The 22,159-nt window shown below is 41.2% G+C and overlaps 2 protein-coding genes across 3 annotated transcripts in view; one reads left to right on the top strand and one right to left on the bottom strand.

Annotated features, from left to right (window-relative positions):
• OXCT1 (3-oxoacid CoA-transferase 1) overlaps positions 1-5,977 on the bottom strand; it is an 87,181-nt gene extending 81,204 nt beyond the window's left edge. Inside the window, exons 1-4 of one of the 2 annotated variants that reach the window (XM_035309174.1) lie at positions 5,676-5,977; positions 5,553-5,636; positions 3,108-3,218; positions 1,624-1,714 (exon numbers count right to left, since the gene is read on the bottom strand). In XM_035309174.1, the coding sequence (XP_035165065.1) occupies positions 1,624-1,714; positions 3,108-3,218; positions 5,553-5,631 (281 nt within the window). In that variant the 5' untranslated portion in view covers positions 5,632-5,636; positions 5,676-5,977. Of the gene's footprint in view, positions 1-1,623; positions 1,715-3,107; positions 3,219-5,552; positions 5,640-5,675 lie in introns of those variants that run through there. The other variant, XM_035309173.1, reaches the window with a different exon arrangement.
• A 12,625-nt stretch (positions 5,978-18,602) lies between these two features.
• FBXO4 (F-box protein 4) overlaps positions 18,603-22,159 on the top strand; it is a 16,039-nt gene continuing 12,482 nt past the window's right edge. The window contains exons 1-6 of the mRNA XM_035309812.1: positions 18,603-18,807; positions 19,094-19,200; positions 19,604-19,750; positions 20,135-20,266; positions 20,479-20,593; positions 21,882-22,155. Of these exons, the coding sequence (XP_035165703.1) occupies positions 18,618-18,807; positions 19,094-19,200; positions 19,604-19,750; positions 20,135-20,266; positions 20,479-20,593; positions 21,882-22,155 (965 nt within the window). The 5' untranslated portion in view covers positions 18,603-18,617. The remainder of the gene's footprint in view (positions 18,808-19,093; positions 19,201-19,603; positions 19,751-20,134; positions 20,267-20,478; positions 20,594-21,881; positions 22,156-22,159) is intronic.

Raw genomic sequence — 22,159 nt, forward strand, 5'->3', positions numbered from 1 at the left:
TTCAATCTACGGGTTGGTATTATCTTATTATCCAGGAAACAATGCTGGTAACAGTAGATAACAGAAGAAAGTACTTTCTCTTGTTAATGTTTAAATCTGCATTTGAAAAGGTAGTGCAAAAGACCATATAGAGATTTCTGGTGTTTCCTTGTTCTATTACCAAGAAACTGTGTTTGAGATATTTTATGTGAGAAGGGACAATGATTTGTAAAACAATTTTAATTAATTATTAATTGCTATAATTGCTACCCTATCTATATTTTTGAATGATATTCTGGTTTTAAATCATGTTAACTTCAGTCTAGTTAAAACAAAACAGATGGGGATACAAAACCATGGACAAAGTATAGGAGAGATGTAATGACACAGATGAAAAGAGCACAAAGCATTACTAGATAAACCAAACCTAATTCACTTTGGCAAGGCTGGAGGAATTGAGGAAGCAGGGTTTGACGTCTATGTTCATTTCACACAAGGAACCAGTCTCTTCATACCCAAACAACTCTTCTGTCTCACATAAACCCATCTCTCCCTTATTCTGATGCAAAGATGCACCTTTAACAAACTTTTTTTAGAGGGCTCATCCTAAACTCCTGCCTTGTGAAATGAGTCTTTTCACAGCTAGATCTACTGGGGTTATAGGGTTATACACCCCAAGTGGTAAGGAAGCTGGTGTGTGAGCATGCTAGTGTGTGAGCATTCTTACTCTTTTTTTCTTTCCTGTAATGATGTGTAACTTCAGCAATTGGAAATTCTCACGTTACTACATTTTTTGTGAACTACTTAATTTTGAATGCTGCATTTGGGAGGAAAAAATAAATGAGGATTTTTTATGGTTTTCAATATTCTTTAAATCCACAATGAACCACATCACACAGGGATTATTTTGTTGCTGTAGGTGGTATTTAATATGATAAGTTACTGAACCAAATGTAGGGCTACCTGCATATGCTACTCATCCAACATGCTGCAAGGAGCAGAATATCAAATTTCAAATATGTGTCATTACATTCTGCATGTCAGTATTTTTATTTGATTTTGTTTCTATTCCATCAATGCACTTTAACAAAAGTGGCTGTAGTTATTTCTCTACATGAAGACTGTTAGGTATACTGGATGAGCAGCTTCTGTAAAAAATTAACCATAATGAGAAGCTGGGAAATTGCATGTAAAAATCATTTTGTCAACCTCACATGAATTTCTTAATGGGCAAATATTTAACAAAAAAATAATTTCAAGACCCACAAAAAAGTCTCTCCATTGACCCATCATAAATATTCTTTACTGTTGTGGGGTTATTTTCTCTCTCTCTCTCTTTTTTTTTTTTTTTTAAGTAATACTGCTATAATAAAATTTTGTCAGAAAGCATCAAAATGTAATTAAAAATTCCTGTCTAGAAATTTACAGACACACAAATGACTGATATTTTCAGTTACAATCAACCAGTTAAATATATGTAAATATACATAATTGTTATGTTCTATAGCAACAATTGCTCCCTGACATTTTTTTTATTTTTTCATATTCATTTTCAGACACATTATGATGAAAAGTAGTATTTTTTCCACACATATCAGCCTTCTCACATGAACAGAATTAAGTCACAAACATACGTATACCTACCCTGCATTGTTACTGACAGCTGTAATTCCCTTTACTCCAGTCTTCAACAAACCCCCAATGAGGTTTTCAGGAATCCCACACAATCCAAAACCTGTGTAAAAGGAAAGAAAATTCAATATGTAACAAGCGTCTGAAAAACAGTTTAATCACAAGTGAGAGCATGCACTGTTTAGTTAAGTCTTTTCTGAACAGAATGAGCACTTTAGATGACGAAAGAAACCAACACTTCTGGAAAGAGTGGTGTGCACTAGTACTGGAATGTCCCAGGCACTGGATGCTTCCCAGTTTGGATTAAAGCAATTTAGCAACATTAAAGCAATGAAGACATCAGATATCTGCTCATATGCAAACAGCCTTTGGAGCAGGGCTCCAAGACCTTGGCTCTCCTGGAGTGCCCTAACCACTCACTGTGCCCAGATACACATTATTCCTCCTTCCTTTTCCACCCAACTACCCTTCAGTAACAATGAATGGTAACAATGTCAAACAAGAGAAGCAAGGAGTTCTCCCATACAGCATAACCTATAATCAGGTGATATGAATCTGGAAATTGTAAGCTTCTGGGTAAGGTCAGTAACTGAAAGCACAGTAACTCAGACCTCCACCCAGCCTGAGGCACCTCACATCCTTGTCTATTATGTAAGAACCTCATACCCCTAAAATGAAGTATGATAGCACATTTGAAGCACCAGTCTTAGGCTAATACTTTAACTACTAGCATTTTACTTGCAACTATTGAATCTCAGATTTTCTTTTGTTCCTATCAAACAACAACAAAAAATAGATAGTTGTAAGGCAAAATGATAAATAGGAAGAATTAGCATTTCTTTGCTTTACTACAGATCTCTAGTGATGTTTCCCCATGTTTTACATTACATTCACTACTCTTCTTCAGTACTAAAAAATCAGTTAAGGCATGTTAAATAAAGACATTGCCTTTTCTTTCAGGAGGCTGAACAGCATGAAACTGTGAAAAACACAGTTTTAAGTCATGTTGAAACCCAATATGACACAATTTCTTTACTCTTCTGGAAATATTACGCATAACCATTCAGTAGAACATAGCTAAGTTATTTTGACTTCCAACAGTCAGACAGCTCAGGTGATTTGCTCAAGGTCACAGGGAGCCAGTGAAAAGGCAAATACAGAGCATAGAATGCATAAAAATAATTAAGCTAAAATGCCTTTCTTCACTGTCTGAAATAACTATGTTAATCCAAAAGACCGAATTAACTTTCTGCATTCAAATTGACACAATTAAAGTCTAACGCTTTATTAGTGTGGAAAAAAGCTAATGATTTTTCCTTCAACTAAGAAACCAGGATATGCTTACCGATAAGGTCTGTCCCATGATTAGCAAGGTAGGAAATAACTTGTTTAAAATACCTATACAAGAAAATGGATTCTCAGATAACATTAAAAGAACCACAATTATCTCATTAATAGAATATGAGTTTTCATCCATAAAGAATTTAAATATTTACCACCAACAAGTATAGTTGCCCCATTGGGTATGTCTTTTACAGCTTCAACAGGATCGGTATAAAATTTGGTGTTGCGATGACAGCTGGTAGAAAAATAGCATCCAGAAATCTGGAACAACATTAAGAAAGGTAAGTGAATAAAATGTGTTATATGGTAGCTCTGCAATGATGACCATTCTTCTTGACCGTTCGTCTGGCTAACTGAAGAGGAAGATGTATGAAAAAGACACTGCTAAAACAAAGACTAAGCTTCTGTGTTTGCGGAAGGAGGGATAGAGGGGTGGGGGGAAAGATACATGGGTTAGGCTGTCTAGAACATTACTCTGCTGTCTCTCCATCCCCCAAATCATATGGCCCATATTTTGCTACATTCATATGTGTTATGAAGGCTCTAGGCCTAATATAAACTGCGTCCATTAGACTATATTCAGACAGATTTAAAATTTCTGAATTCCGTCCTAAGCTGTTGAGAAGTCACGACTGACTGTAAACAGACTCACAAATGCAATTCCTCGACACGAGTCTGAGCAACAGGGAGACTGCTCCAACCCATACATTACTACTAGTAGCTCCAAAGTATCTGGGCACCAAAGATAATCCCAAGGATAACCAGTAGTTGCTGAAGCAGAGGGGCAACATCACCACAAACTCTGTGTGGAGGCCAAGGAGCAATGTGACGTACAGCACTGTGCTGGCTGTGTAGTAAGCTGGGATGCCCAGCTTCCTCCTGCATTCTTAGCACTATTTGCACTGTTCGAGAACACCCCGCAGTCAGAGGGACCGCCACGAACAATGAAATAGGGAGGGCAAGAGGGAAATCAATAGGACTCCCACCCCAAAATTGAGACTTGACAGTGCAAAGCCATTCAACAGTAACCATCATGAGTCCTATATTGTACTCTTAGATCATAGCTATCCTAAAATGTTTTTTTTTCCCTTTGAAGCATTTCACAATAATATTATCATGGATTAATACTAATGAAGTACTGTCACTGCTCCAGCAGCAATTGACATGTAAACCACTACACTGTATTTACACAGTCTTGAAAAACTGAGCATATTTGGAGGTCAAAATATGAGGTGTTTCCACTTCTAATTTGATGTGAAGGGGAGAAATTGTAGACTGGGAAAGGAGAAGAATGGGTAAATAAATAATAATCGAGCTAACGTATGCAGAACGTAAAGAGAATGGCAGTATTCTTCCCCGCAGAGTTGTCTTAAGATCCAGTTACAACCAGTGCAGTAATTTTGGCTCAGTTTCAAAACAACACAAACCACCTCCTTTATAAAACGAAGGCTAGAAGGGTTTGCACGGAGTATTAAGAAAATCTTCTTGAATGGAGGCTTCTTTCCTTCCCAGTGGAAACATCGATGCTCCTCTGCTTTGAGGGGCTCAGGAAAACATTATTAAGTGGGAGCTGTACTGGTTGAAAATAAGACCCCTTTCCCCATGCTCAATAGCCCCATGGCTATTTCCTTCAGACAGACAGTTTTGGAACCACAGCACGACTGCAAAGTGTGTCCCTACACACCAGGCCACAAAGCCGAAGCCCCGGGTGGTGGCCGTGGCTCTGGCAGCTCAGTGACACACGGTGGCCACCAGCTGTCCCCTGCCAGGCGGGGACACACAATCGGGAAGGCGGGCAGCAAGTGGTGGGCTGAGATAAAGGGAGATTAACATGGAAGAAAAAGGGGGGGGATAAAAGAATACACAAAGCAAGCGATGCATGGCTCAATTGCTCAGCCCGTCGTTGAGCAGTAGCAGACCCCTGCCGATTCTCCCCCATTTTATCGTTCAGCACAGCACCACACGGTGTGGGACACCCCTCTGGCCAGCCCGGCCCAGCTGTCCTGGCCCTGTCCCTTCCGCACGAGGGGCTGAAACGCCCTGGGCTCTGTGTGAGCACTGCTCAACAGCTGACACATCGGTGTGCTACCAGCATTATTCCTATCCTCGTTCCGAAGCACAGCACCATGCCTGCTAGGCAGAAAATCAGCTACCCCGGCCCAAACCCGGTCACACGGGAGCAGAGGGCTAACACAGCGACCAGCGAAGGGGAAGGACGCCCTGCAGAAGGGCAAGCTATAACCCGAGAAAACAAAGGCAGAAGGCAGGACCACCTGCCCACGGAGACACGCGGGGCAGCCAACACGTGGCCAGGAGGCAGCAGGTGAGCCGCTCTGCCGCCCAGCACCACCGCGAAACACCGCGAAGGGGCGAGGGAGGAGGCGGGGCGCAGAGAACCGACGGCCGGCGGCTACCGGGGGGATAGAGGGGAGCGGGCAGGGGCCGCACGGAGCGGCTGGGATCGGCTGAGCCGCGATCCGGGGCCGAACCCCGCATCCCCTCCCCGTCTCCCCCAAGGTCAGCGCCGCCCCGCCGCAGCACGGACGGACGGATGCCACACACGGACGGACGGACGCCGTCCCCCCCCCTCACCTCGGCGGCGGCGCCCCGTGTCCGCGCGGCGGGCAGGAGGATGCGGCGGGCGAGCGGCGGCAGGAGGAGTCTGTGCGCCGCCATCTTCTGGCTGCGCGGGTCGCGGGGAGGGAGCGGCCGGCGAGCGGGGAGGAGGAGGAGGAGAAGAGGAGGAGGAAGGTGAGGAGGAGGGGGCGGCTGGTGCAGCTGCTCGACGCCGGTTGAGCGAGGGCCGGCCGGGAGAGGCGCTGCCGCGGGCTCAGGCGTGCCGGGGGAGGGCGAGGGGCTCGGCCCCGACGCCCACTGACGTGGCCGCGCCCGAGGCGGGGCTCGGCGCCTGAGGGAAGGGGGAAGGAGGGTCCGGCCCCGCGGCTCCGCTGCGATAGGGGGCGGCTCGGCGGTGTAAGCGGGGTGCGGGCTGGGAGCGGGGCCCTCGGGGCTGGCCGGGCCCCCCGCGGTGCCCGCCGGGCGGTCGGATGCTATGTTTGTGTGGAAAATGTGACTGGAATAGACGCACGCTCGCTGAAGCAGTCACATGGCGTGGACCTCTTAGCGCTGGCACCTCTCGTTGCTGCGAGGAGGAGAATTCAAAGCATGCCTCCAGCATTATTTACGCTTTCTAAAAATACCCCCAGGCGATCAGCTCATTCGCCGGCGATGCCCAGTGGAACAAAGATTCGCAGAAAAATGCGAGCAGCAGCTCAGATGCAGGAGAGGAGAAATGCCCCCGGCACATGACGGGAGGTCACGCTCCTTGCCTGTCACACCGCCGTCGTTCTCCTTGCCAGCCTCGCTGCAGCACAGCTGCCAGCCTTGTCCTCCTCAGCTATGGCGGTGAATACGCACAGCAGAGTAATTTACCGAAAAGGATGCAAGTTTTTAAAGAGGGCTGTTCCTGCACATCCATTCCATCTGGCTCAGAGTGCTGGTCCAGCCTTGCACACACGGGCCTCTGGCACCCACGAGCAGAGCACAGCCGTGTCACCCTGATGTGCCACACGCTCTAAGTGTCCCCTACCTGCTTTCAGGGACACCAACAGTGACAGTTCCAATAACAGACAAACCTTGCAGACACCAGTGAAGTGTATGGTGGAAGTAATGTCCCTGCTAGGCTCCAGGTCGCTAGCATCCTCCCCTCTCCCCAAGCCACTGGATTTAGCTAGACAGCTAGGTCTGGGGCACTTCTAGGTGGGAAAAGCTGCCATTTACAGGGCCTTGATGAACTTGCAGTAACAGATACAGGGTCTGTATTTTCTCAGAGCTAAACATCTGCAGGCAAGTTTTACAGAACTGTATTTCTGAACCTCAGTTCTACCTGAATTTCATATAGACGTGTAAATCCTTTACATCTTTTTTTTTCCTTTCATGACATTTTTTCTCTAACTGATGCAAAACTTGTTCATCTGAATGTTTGTTCTCTTCAGTTCAGTATCTTCCTTTACACCAGCAGTGGGCAGTCACAAATTTACCGAACAGTTCACTTCTGAGTGCTTGTTAGATACTCAGCTAGCATTTATTTTACATGGGTTTTGAAGTACTGGGAATTGCAAGAGAGTTTGTATCTGCAGGCTGGAAGAAGATGGCTAACTGCATGCTGTAGGTACAAGTGAATGAGTAATAATACCTCCTTGCAACATCTATTATGCAAATCTGATAATCCTACCTAAATAAAATAGTTAATGAACTAGAAAATTAGGGGGTTATAACTTTTACTAATGAGGTGCTATAAATTGTATAAAACCAAATTATTCAAAAAGACTGTACAAGATCCACATGTTTTGGGGCACAAGCATCTCATTTTGGCTTAGGCAACTTCCAAACATAACTGAATGAGCAGATAAAATAATTTATTCTGTAGTAGTTTATAATGAATGGTAGATAATCTGTTCTGTCTTAGTTTCTTAGATGATTTCAAGCTCTTCACACAAGGGACTATCACCAGGTAGTCAACGTCTCCAAAATGATCAAAGATACTTGTAGTTAGTTTGATCTTATTTTGTTCAATGAAATTAACCAAGTAGCAGAGGTAGCATTCAAGTCAAACATTTTTCACATTTACATTTATAAATGAATAGTGGGAGAGTGTTGAGCACCTGGTGCCAAAAACAAGCCGGTAGGTAGGTATTCTGGAGGTTAATCATCATGTATAACATTATACCACCAGCTTAATAATACTACTACCAAGTATATTAAGACAAAGTCAGCACTGCAATACAGTGAAATACTTCCCCAAGTCCAGCAAAAGTTATCAAAGTTAGCAAATAGGCAGAAATTTTTTATCTGTTTCATCCATCTATACAGGGTGGAGAACCAGAGCTCTCAAATGAACAACTTCTATACAAGTTCTGTAATGTTTGTAGTTGACCTAGATTTTAGCTAGTTAAAAGCTTTCTTTCAGATCCATTGGAATTTCACAAAACCCCACAGTTATTGATGCATGAAAAATCACACACTGCACCATGCAGAAAGGAATGCTCTTTAAATTATGCAGCATCTAGAATACATACAGAACACCTGTACTTACCTCCAATGCTTTAATAGGTCCCAATTCTGAAAAAAGAGGTTGGTGTTTAAATACTTTTACTTGAAATACTGGGGTATTTTTTACATTAATCATTCAAGAGCACAAGAAACTCATCTTTGGATACAGTGAAATTTAAACCCCCTTCATATGGAATTGAAAGTCAAAGAAAATTTAAAGGAGATAATTCTATAACATCACCATCTTCCTACAAGAAGGCAATATCATAGGGAAAAGCAAATAAAGGAAGAATAAAAAGAAGACCTTTTGAGAATTACATGATAGAGACATAATAGCATTGGATAATTATAAATAAATTTCATCTAAGAACATGAAAATAATTGCAAGCTCCTGTGCAAAACCATTCAAAACTTTACAATACATTCACAGCATTTACAGGAGATGTATTTACCTAGAGGAAGGCCACCTGCCTGACAAATGGTTACACTAGTTAGCATGTGAACTTAAATATTCAACTTATTAATAAGGTTCGGGTGAAAAGAAGTAATTACAAAGGGAAAAAAAATACTCTTTACAAAGAAAAAGGGCACTTGCAGGTTTAGTGAAAACTATGCATGATAAAAATTAGCAGGGAGTTAGCAAATGAAAGTTCATACATAGATTAAACCAAAGGCAAAAATCAACTGGAAAACAAAAAAGCCACCTTCTAAAGAGTTACGGAAATTGAAGGAAATGAGAGAATCACAGTGCCAAGATTATGGAAGGAAAACCTGTGGAGCTGCTGAGGAATCCTTTTGCCATCTAACTCTGTCAGCATTTTCTCTTGAGGGGCCAAATCTTAGGACCAAAAAGTAAATTAAAATGTGGAAGTATCCTGAAGCTACATGATAAAGAAGAATCAACAACTCTTTGGCAAGAGCAGTTCTTTACCCATGAATCACCTCCTGAGCAGCTTATAAAAAATCAACAAATATTTTTGTTACAATGAATAACTTAATAGAATACCAGGGCTCACCAAGGTAAGAAAAAAAAAAAAAACAAAAAACAAAAAACAAAAAACAACAACAAAAAAAAACTAACTGCATAAGCAGGTCTTACGAAAAATAATTTAAGGGGGATTTTTTGTTTGTTTGTTTCATGCTATTCCAGATTCCATTATAGCACTCGTATTTTAGGCAGGATGCCCAACTTTTGTATAGCCAATACTGAACAGAAGGATTTCTATATCATGTCACAGAACCACAGAATATCCTGAGTTGGAAGGGACCCACAAGGATCATCAAGTTCAACTCCTGTCTCCGCACAGGATTGCCCAAAAAAACGGCCCAGGTGTCTGAGAGCACTGTCCAAACACTTCTTGAACTCCAGCAGCTCAGTGCTGTGACCACTGCCCTGGGGAGCCTGTCCCAGTGCCCGACCACCCTCTGGGTGCAGAACCTTTCCCTAACCCCCAGCCTGACCCTCCTCTGTCCCAGCTTAATGCCCTTCCCTTGGGCCCTTCCACCAGCACTCTATCATACTATTGCAAGCTAAGATGGATGGTTATGAAGAACTACTTATAAGCCACTGAACATTTTATACTTGGTCAAAGTTAGCGAATTGATGTTACGACAGCAAGTTATTCATTTGCTGTTGTAACTTTACCATTATAGCACTGGTAGAAATAGCCACTGAAATATTGCCAGTTAAATCAACAGTTAACACATTACTGCAATATGATAGTCGTAGAAATACAGAACTTCGATCCTTCTGATCACTGGAAGTACTCCATTCAACACTGGAGTACTTACAAGGTATAAGTAGTTAAAATTGGGATCATATTTATTATATATATATATATATATATATAATAGTCTATTACTTGACATGATCCTTGGCACTTCTATTCATGTTTTAGTAATGCATATTTAGTAACTGTTATCAACACTGACTTAATTAGTTAAGCGTAATAACCTTCAACAGTGATTGACGGTATGTCTCCTAGTTCAGGAAAGGGGATAAGTGATTTATCATTCCTTTACAGAAGGAAAGAGAAAAAAAAAAAAAAAAAGAAAAGGTTAATTCAGCAGATATTTGCAGACATCCTCTGCAAAAGTGGCATATGTTTGTTTATCAATATTTATGGAGGCTGGTTTAAATTCTTATTCATTAAATGCTATTAATCTTCACTTTTCCTTTTTGAGAACAAGCTTTTTGCTGCAAGAGTGCAACAGAACAAGAGAGAGGCTTTTTTTCTTCTTCTTTTTTTTTTTTTTTTTTTTTTTTTTCCCCTTTGGCCAAGCAGAAAGAGTGGGGTTATTTTACATTCCAGTCCTAGTGTTCAGGGTTAAAGGTAAACATAGTATAAGGGGCTACAGAAACAAACTGGAAACAGGAATCCTAAGCAGCTGACACTCTGCATGTCAGCACATGTTGTTAGCACTACTGTAACAGGCTTTTCCAGATTCTGCAACTCAACGTTACATTAATAAGCTGCATGGGTTATGCTCAAACAAACCTTATAAGCAAACAGGACATACTTAAAACTCAGAGCCCAGGAAGACTTTATTAAACTACTAGTGATGAAATATTTTCCTTGTATTTGATATGTAATTGATAGAAAGAAGTATAAAACATTAACATGATAAGGGACCTGGGGTTGTTCAGCCTGCAGAAGAGAAGGCTCTGGGGAGATCTTACAGCAGCCTTCCAGTACCTAAAGAAGGCCTACAGGAAAGCTGGGGAGGGACTCTTCGTCAGGGGGTGCAGTGATAGGACAAGGGGGAATGGTTTTAAATAGAAAAAGGGTAGATTTAGGTCAGATATAAGGAAGAAAATATTTCCTAAGAAGGTGGTGAGGCACTGGAACAGGCTGCCCAGAGAAGCTGTGGATGTCCTATCTCTGGAGGTGTTCAAGGCCAGGGTGGATGGGGCTTTGGGCAACCTGGGCTGATTGGAGGTATCCCTGCCCATGGCAGGGGGTTGGAACTGAATGGTCTTTAAGGTCCCTTCCAGCCCAAACCGTTCTGTGATTCTAACACAGAACCACATTTGCTGAAATTGTATGCAGTAAACAAATCACCCACGCCATAATTCAATGCAGCTAGTCCTGCACCATGAGACTACAGGACAGCCCGTGGAGCTGGAAATGAAGAAAAGCAATGTGCCTAGACTGCAAATTTCAAAGAGGAAACCAGAGTTACAGGTGAAACTTGGACTTTGCTATCCATTTCATGGGTGTGGTTCTTAAGTGTCAAGTACCAGTTCTTGGCTACAGGAGTCTGGCATGCACATCCACACACACAGTCCAAGCCCATGTAATTACTTTATCATCCAGTCTCTAGGGAGCCAGCTCCCTGCATGCTCTGTAAAAAAGAGGTGGCAATTCATTCTCATATTAATTGATTTGCCAAATTGATTTGGCTGCTGGAGGAACAACTCTCTGCAGTGCAGACCTGCATTTGCAAGCACACAGCTATTTGTTGAGAAGCTCTCAGGCCTCTTGCTCTCAATTTCACCAGCTCCAAACAGCTCTTCAAAGGTCCAGACTTTTTTATTTTATTTTTTTCCAGATGCCAGCCTGAAGCCATACTACAATAGTTCACAGAGACTACACTACTCTGCTTTTGGGGGTTTGTACAGTTTTTAATTCGAGACTGACATCAATGCTATGAAACATCCACATTTAAAACCTGGAATGGATTGAGGACAGTGGAGACACCCTGTGGCATCCCGCTGAACTCTCAGACAGGCAGAGTGAGCAGCCTGACGCTTATCTTCCTCCAGCAACAATGGCTGTCCTCATGTAAAACTGTAAGGCCTCAATTAGGTGCTACGTATGTACCAAGCTTGGCACAGTGGTCTTTAAGTAACCAAGGTAACTAGGTATACTGCATTGAAAATAACTGCTATGGGGATGGCAAAAAAGTGGCTCAGATTCCCATAAGATATTAACAGGACTTTAGGATGTATAATTCACTTGACTCTCAATTGTTCATCCAATAAATAAGTATGGCGCTTTTTCTTTGTAGTGTATTTAAAGTGTTAATAACTTTAAGCAAGCACTCCCAGAATTACATTCAATTGCAAGCTATCCACAACAGGAATCAGAAAACCTATAATGGGATAGCAATCTTATATTTCATATCTACCACACAGAATAAAACCTTGATTGCTATTATCATGGCTCGCCACTCCAACAGCTGTGTGCCATAACAGAAGAGCTACCTATGACAAGAACTGGTCTTCAAAACCAGTATGCTTGCATTTATTTCCTTATGGGTTTGAAAGATTTGGCATTTGGTTGAAGAGGTCGTACCAGCAGTCACACTTCCAGGTGAAAGACTTCCAGCACACCAGCCAGAGCTGTGGATTGACACTTCACATCCTATTCCACACCCAATAAACTAGAAACATTGACTTACACTAGCAAGGAAGGTGCATGTCTGAATACTCAATGTAGCCCAGAAAAAGGGGTGGGGAGGCTTTGAACACAGATGAACTTCCCAGTCATGTTCATCACACACAACTGTGTAACCACAAGCTAGAAAGCAGCATTAAAAGAGTGGAGAGAAGGGGCCAGGAAGCAGAGAAGCTGTTTAAACTAGCACTCTTCCAAAAGAAATGCTTGCCAGAATAATGTATGACACCTCTGCCTTGTTTAAAGTTTATCAAGTGTATGTACCTTCTTCCCCATCCCATTTCAGAATTCCTCCCCTCCAGCAGCCCCAGGAGAACCAGAAAAGCTTTAACACTAAACACTACAATGATTAATATAAAATCCCAATTAGTAGATTTAATTTTGCTATGATCCAAAGGAATTAACGGTGTAAAGCCTCTTACGGTGGCACAAAACTTTACTACAAGACTGATGTAGGTTCTCCAAGGGTAAGTTACACGTAACAGTCTCAAAAGGAAGTTACAGGCTCTGTCTGGGGGAAAATCATCAAAATTGCCAGGTATGCTGCTTACAACCACCCAGATAAGCTTGATACTCAGTCTATAGAATTAAAAAATAAATAAATAAATTAAAAATAAATTAAAAAGGCAATATTTAGTCAGATAAGCAAGCCAACCTCACACACCAAACCATTATGTGACTCTTAGATTAATACAATGAAGTAGTAGGAACATGCAAGTAGGGACATGAGTCTGGTCACTTGTTTTTTTTGACCAAATGGCCTTATTTCTGTGTTAGCTACAGGTCAACTGTGAAATAAAAGCCTGAACTACAAACACAGTAATCTGTAACAGTTGGAGGCTGGGGTGAGGTTTACTGTAAGCAAGTTCTTCTAGCCTGACACCTACAGGAACACATAAATTAGATGTGCCAGGCAGAATAATGAAGCTGTCCACAGCACACACAGCTCTTTGATCATTAACTATATAATAGAAAAGCTGTTTAAAAAGCTACTTAAATTCTGCCTTCAGCTGCAAGAAACCATCCCTATTTGTCAGGCTCTAACATTCCCCCTTTCCAGGGAGACTATTCAAGAAGAGCAGTTCCAACTTCAAAGTTCAGCATGTGCCACTTCCTAACAACTAATAATCAAACTGCTAAATCATCTTATATTTTCTGAGCCTACTTAAATTTAAATGCAGGTCAGATACCATGTTGTCCCACACACAGGTGACCACATCATAAGAAAGCAGGTGTTTTTTTATTTTGTGAGGGCACCACCCAAAATATGAACAGACTGGAAGCAGGTAGAACAAAGAACAATCATGCAAGGTTAGACAAGAAAAATATGACACACCTATGTAGGCTATAAATAGTTGGCATTCACATGCGTCTCCAGAATTAATTATTTCACATCCATTGAACAAAGTACAATTCTACTACAGATCACGCTTATGCCCAGTTTCACATTTGGCATCATCAGTATGAATATCAAATGCTCTATCTTGAATATATTTCAAGACTGAATATAAAGCATTATTTTAAGAGGGCTGACTAAATTTGATAGTTCTTTAATCAATTACATGACATTATCCACTATAACATTGAACTCTGGAAATCATTTTTATAGAGCTTAATTCCACAGAAGTAATGGAGGAAATCTTTGGTAACTATTTTCCACTCTTTTAGGACCATTCTGATTAAATTCCATTTCTTCTCACCTTGCCTGGTACTTATAACATCACTCTATAAAACAGAGCCAGAGCACACACCTCCCTTGGTGAATCAGAGAGACATTTGAAAGTGGTACCGTGATATTGACCAGCTTTCTTACAGATACTGTTAGACAAACAAACTCATGAAGCTCATGTGTTATAAATATGCTTATATAAATAAACCAAGACTGATCTCAAGTAATGTATTTTGAGCAAACTTGTATTATTCAACCCCATAGCAGGTAAGTGTGACTAAACATCATTAATACATATAAGTAAAAAGAGCAAGTATGTTGGATTATTTTTTATAGAATGCCTCTTAGTTACTAGAAGCAAAATTTACTAGAATAGCATCCTTTATAAGACAGATAAATCAGTCTAATATCCACCTCACACATAAATCTTGAATTTACACTAGCAACCAGTAAAATGGTATTTGTCCCTAATTTGGGACGTTACGCTATTTTGGGATATATGTTAAAAAGTTTGTAACCTTGTAACTGAAATTTGAAAACAAAACTAAACAACAACAAAAAAAAAATGAGTGAGTCACTTCTCATTTCCTTGCTCATGAAGATTTGTTATTCCTACCTAACATTTTACAAATATACACCAAGCTTCAGTAATTTACCTGACAAAATAAAAGCATAAATTTACCCTTGAAATCATGGTAATTTACTGTCATTCTAAGATACTTACCAAATACTGTATTATAAACCTTTATAGATTCTACAGGACGTGAAGCATGCTGCTACAAACTGAAATCAGCCAAGCACATCTGTATTAATATCCATGCTGTGTTTGGTCCTCATTTCAAACCAAATGTTGACCACAGACTTTAAAACTGCTAGTAATTCCTGGATAAGGAGTAGTGTCTGGTAGCTTTCAAGTCTTTTTTGATCAGGTGCAATCCAGTCTGTGCAACTTTATTATTATTATTATTTTAAATTTTGTAAATTGCTTTCAGTCCCTCACACTTTTTTTTTTTTTTTTTTTTTTTTTTTTTCTCGTTCACATGCTGTCTTCATCACCAGGTTTGGTAACCTTAGGTCAGGGAACAAATTTAGTGAAAGGAAAGCCTCTTTCTTCCAATGTTCTTTCTAGAGATCAGAACAGCACATAATCAAAATGTACAGTTCACTTAATCCAAAAAGTTAATCTCAGGATATTTTCTCCAAGAATTAGCATGATTTCTTTATCACCCCACTTATGTACCATAGTTTGAGAAAATTTGCACTGTCTGCAAATCTGCAAAGTTCTTGAGACTGCTGGTAATGATAAAAGTATAGCATTCATTGCTGCACAAAGCTGTTTTCCCTAGACGTCTGTTTTGTTGTTGTTGTTGTTGTTTGTTTGTTTGTTTTTTAATTAAAGCTAACATTTTCCTGCCTCCATGGTTTTCCAGTTACTCTCTTTAAGTTCTAGTTTGGGTAATAGTAAACATACAGAGGAAAATGCACTTGTGTCTAACTATTGTTTCCTTAACCTCCAGAAATAAGAAGGTCACTAAAGCAAAGTATATTATGTATATTCAAGACATTAGTTGTTCTAGTGTGTTTGAAATTTTCAAGTATTCAGAGACTTCAGGCAAGCCCAGTTTCCCAGCCATGTTTATCACGATAGTTAGGAGTGCTGATGGACACAGGACAAAAATAATTCCTTACTGGTAACTAGGTTACAGACAGTCTGTTTCTCTAACAGCATGCACATTTAAACACAAGTCTCAGAAGGAGTGAAAAGTATGTGGTTTGGAAGGAAAGCAGCAGTAGAATCTACTGTAGCTAACAATAATAATATATGGCACACTGAATTTAGAGAGACCCTAGTGTATATTTTGGAGCTACAAATTTGCAAAACAAAAATCATAGCTATATTTAACTTATGTAATTCTACAGATACTGCACAGAACAGTGCTTAAACACGTGCTTCATGCATGTACATTTACGCTGTGTGTATGTATTTGTGCATACACAAACATATTTATATATAAAACCCAGATGACAGGACAGTTATGGCAATGCCATTTGCTTGGCTCTGAAGAATGAAACAGTAACAGCTCTCCCTCTTCTGTCAACCCGAACTGTTCACACACTGATGCTTCTCTATTTACCTGTTGTGCTTCCATCAATTTAAGAGCAGAACCTGTTTTTAAATAGCCAGTGCCTCCTGTCCTCCCTGATTAGTAACAGTAGCTTTAAAAATGGAGACACTAAGCAGCAAATTATTACAAACCCCACATAAATGTCTTTAATTGAGACTGTTTTACCATACTGCAATGATTCCCTAAAGTAGTTCTATAGAGCAAAATGTTTTTTGCTTCAGTAAAATTTATGTTAAGAGCCATATTGGAAGAGTGTTCTTAAACATGGAAAATTTTCCAGAAAATATGGGATGCAACTTTCTTTGTGGGAAGCTTGGAGAAATTGGATTTTAAGGTTTTCAAGCCCTGAAAATAATAGGGAGAGGTAGCAAAATCCAAACCAGGACATTTTCTTCCAAACATTTGTCCGGGCTTTTATCCCAAGAGGTTCTAAGCAATAACAAAACATCAGGCACATTGAGATCATTGCTCTCTCAAATAATCAAACACGTTCTTTTATCTGTCTTCTGAACAAAGAGCTCTGCAGGGTGTGAGGCGAAGATTAGCACAGTAGCTCTACAAGTTGCAACATACATCTTAGGAGTCTAGTGCCAGAGGGGATGCAGCTTGGAGAAGAGACGGGTGCTGAAGCTGCTCAGAGGCCACCCCGGCCAGGAGCAAGGCAGAGCCCAAGCAGAGGTTAGTGCTTGCTTAAAGTAGCATGGTGGCACCATCCCAAACCAGCACTGCCCAGCCCTCTCTTCCCAGCTCCACGGGTGTTTGCCCAGAACTCCTGAAACCATCTTTCTTTGCAAGCCTCCTCCCGACAGGGTACAGAACAAAAGAAATGCTTGAAAGACATTATAGCTTCTGCTCACAGACTGAACCAATATTTCATGGCAAAACCAGGCTGGAAGAAAAATAAATAGATGATAACACTAAAAAACTTTGAGGTTCTCTTTTCCTCAGAAGTGCGTTTCTCCAGTGTTTATTTTTCTTCTTTTTCTTCTCTTCATTTGTAGCAGCTTTCTACTTCTATTAACAGCTTTCTACTTCTATTAGCAGAAACACATCTCTTCCAGCTAAACCACTGATGAGAAAGGTCAAATCCAGATTCCCTGGCATATGTAAAGAAACAATGTATAACTGTTTCTGGACGGAAGTCACTGCATATACATTCAGCTTTCTTTCAGAACAGATACAGCTAAAATAAGCAGCAGCGCCTGAGCGCAGGCAGAAGAAGGATACCACTTCCTTTATTGAACGAGTCAACACACAACCTTACAGGTTTGTTTGTTTGTTTCTCCACAAGGCACATCTTGAACGACTAGCTGACCTCTCCACTATTAAGGGCTCACCCACTTGCCAAGTTGTAAAGAAAGCCGCTAAGAAGGCAATATAAATCATAACTGGATGCTGAAACACAGAACTGAAGGCAGGACCACGCAAGCAGAGGATCTGGAGCAGCAGAAGGGAACTGAATGACACGCAGCCATTTTTCAGTCCCCAGGCTGTCAACGTGGCAAGTATTGCACTTCATTTTAAACATGAAGCGCTATCTCCTTGACTCTCAGGAATGACACAGTTATTTACCTTAATACTTTCACTATTAAGGCAACTGTTCTTTAGATGAAAAATTGTGCTTGGATGTGGACTGTGCAGGAGTAAATCACAGTACACAGAAAAAATATTAAAAGATTTCTCCTAAAAAATCAAACCATTTCAGGAAGCAGGTATATTCAGCTTTTTGGTTTTACTTTTTCATTGTATTTGATCTGTTTGATAGCTCTTACATAAGGTACAACACAGGCAACAGCAAAACCACCGGTGTCTGTGTGTAGGCAGCTTTCCACCAGCAGTTCACAAGCACAGTAAACTGCAGGCAGTTTTTTAGTGGTAAATAAGCACTAACAGAGTAAGTAACTTGGGAAGAGATTGCAAGCTATAAGGGGAAAATGTCTTTAGTCACTCTTAAAATGTTTAAGAAAATCCAGCAGCGCGTGAGCGCAGTGCTCACATGGGCACTGATGCATTAGTTTTTCCAGAAAGAGGAACAGTTAAGAGCTAGAGAAACAATGTACTGAGATAAAGCATTGCTGTGTTTATTGAATATAACAAGCCACAGACGATTTATAGTGGCGAAGCAGCAAGCAGAAATAACACATTTTTTTCTCTTCACACCACGACAGCTGCCCACCTCCAGAGGTCAGGAGGAGAGCTGCTGTAAGCTGGACGGCAAACTGAAATCGTTAGAAAAAAAAAAAAAAAAAAAAAAAAAAAAAAAAAACCCACACACAAAAAAAGCACAACCCGAACGTCACCAACCGCCACCAACGGCTCCCGCCCCCTGAGGGGAAGCGCGGCCCCGCCGCTACCGCGCACGCGCAGCAACCGCGCGCCCCCGCGGAGCTGGCCGCAGGGCAGCCCCGCCCCGACATGGCCGCCGCGCGTCACGTGGTGCCGGGCGCGGGCACGCGCGCGGGATTGGCGGCGGAGGCGGGGGAGGCGGCGGAGGGGATGATGGCGGCTGAGGGTCTGGGGGGCGCGGGGCCAGTGCCGGGGCTGTGGCGGCGCTTGGCGGCGCTGGGCCGGCGTCTGGAGGCGCCGAGGGGAGCGGGCGGCGACGGTGAGGGGCGGAGGCAGGGGCGGAGGCAGGGAGCGGGGCGGTGGCGGGGTGTGTGGGGGGCGCCGGTGGTGTCCCTCTGGGAGGGGCTCGCCCCCGGGGCCTGCCTGAGGAGGAGGCCGCACCCTTGGGTCCCGGTCGGGACTTGGGGCATGGGGCGGTTTTAGTGCCTTGTTCTGCTGCTGTTAGATGTATCACAAAGGGGGTAAAACATAATGGAAAGGGGGGGAAAGCAGGGCTCTAGGTGGGTGCTTGGCAGTGCTAAGGGGGCGTTGTGTTCTTCCCTCAGATACCTTCCTCGTAAAGGGCTCTGCTGCTCTGGAGAAACTGGAGGGACTCTGTAAGGAAGGGAGCGAGAAAGCACATCCATCCAAGCTTTTGCAGCTTTATACACAGGTAGTGCGTTCAGAGCATTAAGAGCACCTATTTAAAAACATCCACTGTGCATAGGAGAGGATATGATGTATTCGGTGTATGAAAGAGGGTGTAACAGAGGGATTTTAGTTACTCCTGTGGTAATTACGGAATATCCATGAAGTAGAGGGCTTCTTTTATCTGGAGTGGAAGATAAGTTAGAGTTGATAGTAATTGTACAGATACTGTGAAGACAGAAAGGGTTACGAGTTTAAGTTCACCATCAACAGCCTTACAATACCTTTAGCTTGCTACTTCTGTAAATTGAGTGCTAAAATATAAAAAAATAATATTTTATAAACACAAGTGTATATGTTACCACACACTACCATCTGATTAGTCTGCAGATAGTATTCTTGCGTTTTATACCTTTTTGTTTCCATAGGCTGTTTTAGACATTACATATTTTGAGGAAAGCCAGCTTGTGGATGAAGATTTTCCAGAAGAAACTTCCTTGCAAAAAATTAAGGAACTTACTGGTATTCTGTCAGAACCAGAAGATCTAGTGAGGGAATGCAGCATAAATGAAGATGTGAGTACGAGTGTTACTCAGTGAGAGAATCACATATTACATTACTTAAAAATCAAAATTCTGAAATAGGATAGGATAACAGTATTTGCATTTTTAATTGACAAAGTTGAAGATCTTTGGAAAAAAAAAAAAAATGTCTCAGTTGTATTTAAATACTAATCCCTCAAAATAACTTTTCAAAGAACATGTTGCATGCTCAATTTTTTCTAATGTTTTATGATTACAGAAGCTTTTGGCAATACCAATCTGAAGTACGAGGTTTGTGTCTGGGACCTCTGCTGTTAAGTACAGCCTCTAAAGCTGGATGCTCAGTATAACACTGTGCATGAGTAGTTTAGATGGTTTACTTTTTTGCTTAGCACAGTGTGTTGGATTTTATTTCAGCCTATTAACATCCTTGGTACAGAGTTGATAGAATGTCTTTACTGGAGAAAAGGAGCCCTGCTTTACATGTATTGTCATACAGCAAAAGAAAGGAGTGAATGGCTACAAGAAAACATTGCCATATTTAAAAAGGTAAAGGAGAATTTATAAAGTGCTATGAGTATGTGAATGCCCATAAATACAGTTTTAAAGTGTGACTATTTTTTTTCTTTAATATATATATATATATACTTATTTTTAAATTAGGTTTGGGGGAATTCATGTCTGGAAATATTTCTGGCTATCATAAAATTAATTAGAATTTATCTAAACTTTTTTTTTCCTCCTTTTGTAACTGCATTCAGTGTCTTAATGATGGAGTTCATTACTTGATGAAGATGCTTAGCTTTAGATGCCCTCTTTGTCTAAATGAAGATGTCTTACTTCAAGATAAAGACACAGCTAGATTACTCAGTGAAGGTAAACAAAAAAGCACAACCCCTGCCCACAATAACTACTCCACTTTCTGAAATGCTTTATTGTGTGTTTTTGTTATTTGACTTCATCTGTATTGAAAGCTATCACTTTTTACAACAAACCAAAAACTAACAGACATAAGAAGCGGGCACGCTTTCCTGATTCCCTCCTCATCCCCCATAATTTCTTCTGATTTATGGATTTTAGGAGGTGGTAATCGTCATTTCCTCTGTATTTTTGAGTGCACTGAAGGAGAATGAACTGAGACTTTATACATTGTGTGCACAGTGTACATGATTTATAACCATACAGTTGTTAGTTGACAAGTGTTGAAAGCACAAACAGGAGTACAGAGGGCACAAAATGTTTCCGTGTTGATCTCCCTGTTTAGATCTAGAAGAGAACAGGTATAATGTTTTCTCTCTCATCCACTGTAGCTTTATGTAAGTTGCATTACTGTAGTGCAATTACATGAGCGTACATCAGTGTGGTGATGGAGCAGGAGAGGATTTCCATAGTAAAACAGCTGGTGATGAGGATGGGATGTTCACGTTGTACCTGCTCAAAACTACCTCTACTTTGGTCCTATGCAACACATGCTCAGGGGGGCAGCAGAGCACCTTGTTTAGTTTCATCCCAAAGTGGGATTGCTCTAGTTCAGCTCCACATTGAGTGAACAAATTCAGTAACTGATTCTGTACATGCATTCAGTAGGATTTCTTTGCTTTTAATGACCGTGGACACTTAACATGGCTTTCTATTCAAATACGAAAGCTGCTGCCTGTTAACCTGAGTTAAGATGATGTTCAAATAGCTATCTTCTAGTAGGCTTAAATTGTGAGAGGCAATTCTGATGTGGTCAACTCTAATACATGGTCATGCCCACACTTAATGGATTGTACAGAAATACTGATGTTGTCTAAGATAAACAGGCAAACATTTTTATATTACCTATCTGTACTATATTTTTATATTATTTACATATTTATTTATACTATTTACATATTTTATAACATATTTACATATACTATTTACATAATTTATTTATATTATTTACATACTTATTTATACATATTTATATGCCTTAAAGATTTTAGTATTATGGAATGGCAAAATGGGTGGAGCAATGAGCAAGACCTTGGTCCAGGTTCTCCTGGGGGCATCATCAGTCATACAGTAGCAGAAAATTTTTCATTTTTTTTCTATGTTTCTAAGAAAAGGTTGTAGTTAACGAGCTGTGTGCTTGTTCACAACAGAAGAATAAAGTGCCTGATCTGAATTACTTCTGCAGGTATATTTAGTGACACTCACTTGCTGGCGATGATGTACAGCGGAGAAATGTGCTACTGGGGACTGAAACTCTGTGGAGAAGGGGAGCCGGAAAGCTGGAGAAGGGGAGCCGGAAATACGACAGGCCCGGCGCCTAACAGCGACCCGGGCTGCAGATCACACAGCGCACCCCTGGATTTCCGAGAACTGGGCAAAAGCATGCTGACGAAGTACGTGTCTGTATGCGAGGGACCGTTGCAGGGCCAGGGCTGGAGCACCAGCAGCGCCAAACAAATGCTG

This window comes from Oxyura jamaicensis, chromosome Z, assembly GCF_011077185.1.
Source record: "Oxyura jamaicensis isolate SHBP4307 breed ruddy duck chromosome Z, BPBGC_Ojam_1.0, whole genome shotgun sequence".
In the NCBI taxonomy this organism is placed as follows: Eukaryota; Metazoa; Chordata; class Aves; order Anseriformes; family Anatidae; genus Oxyura; species Oxyura jamaicensis.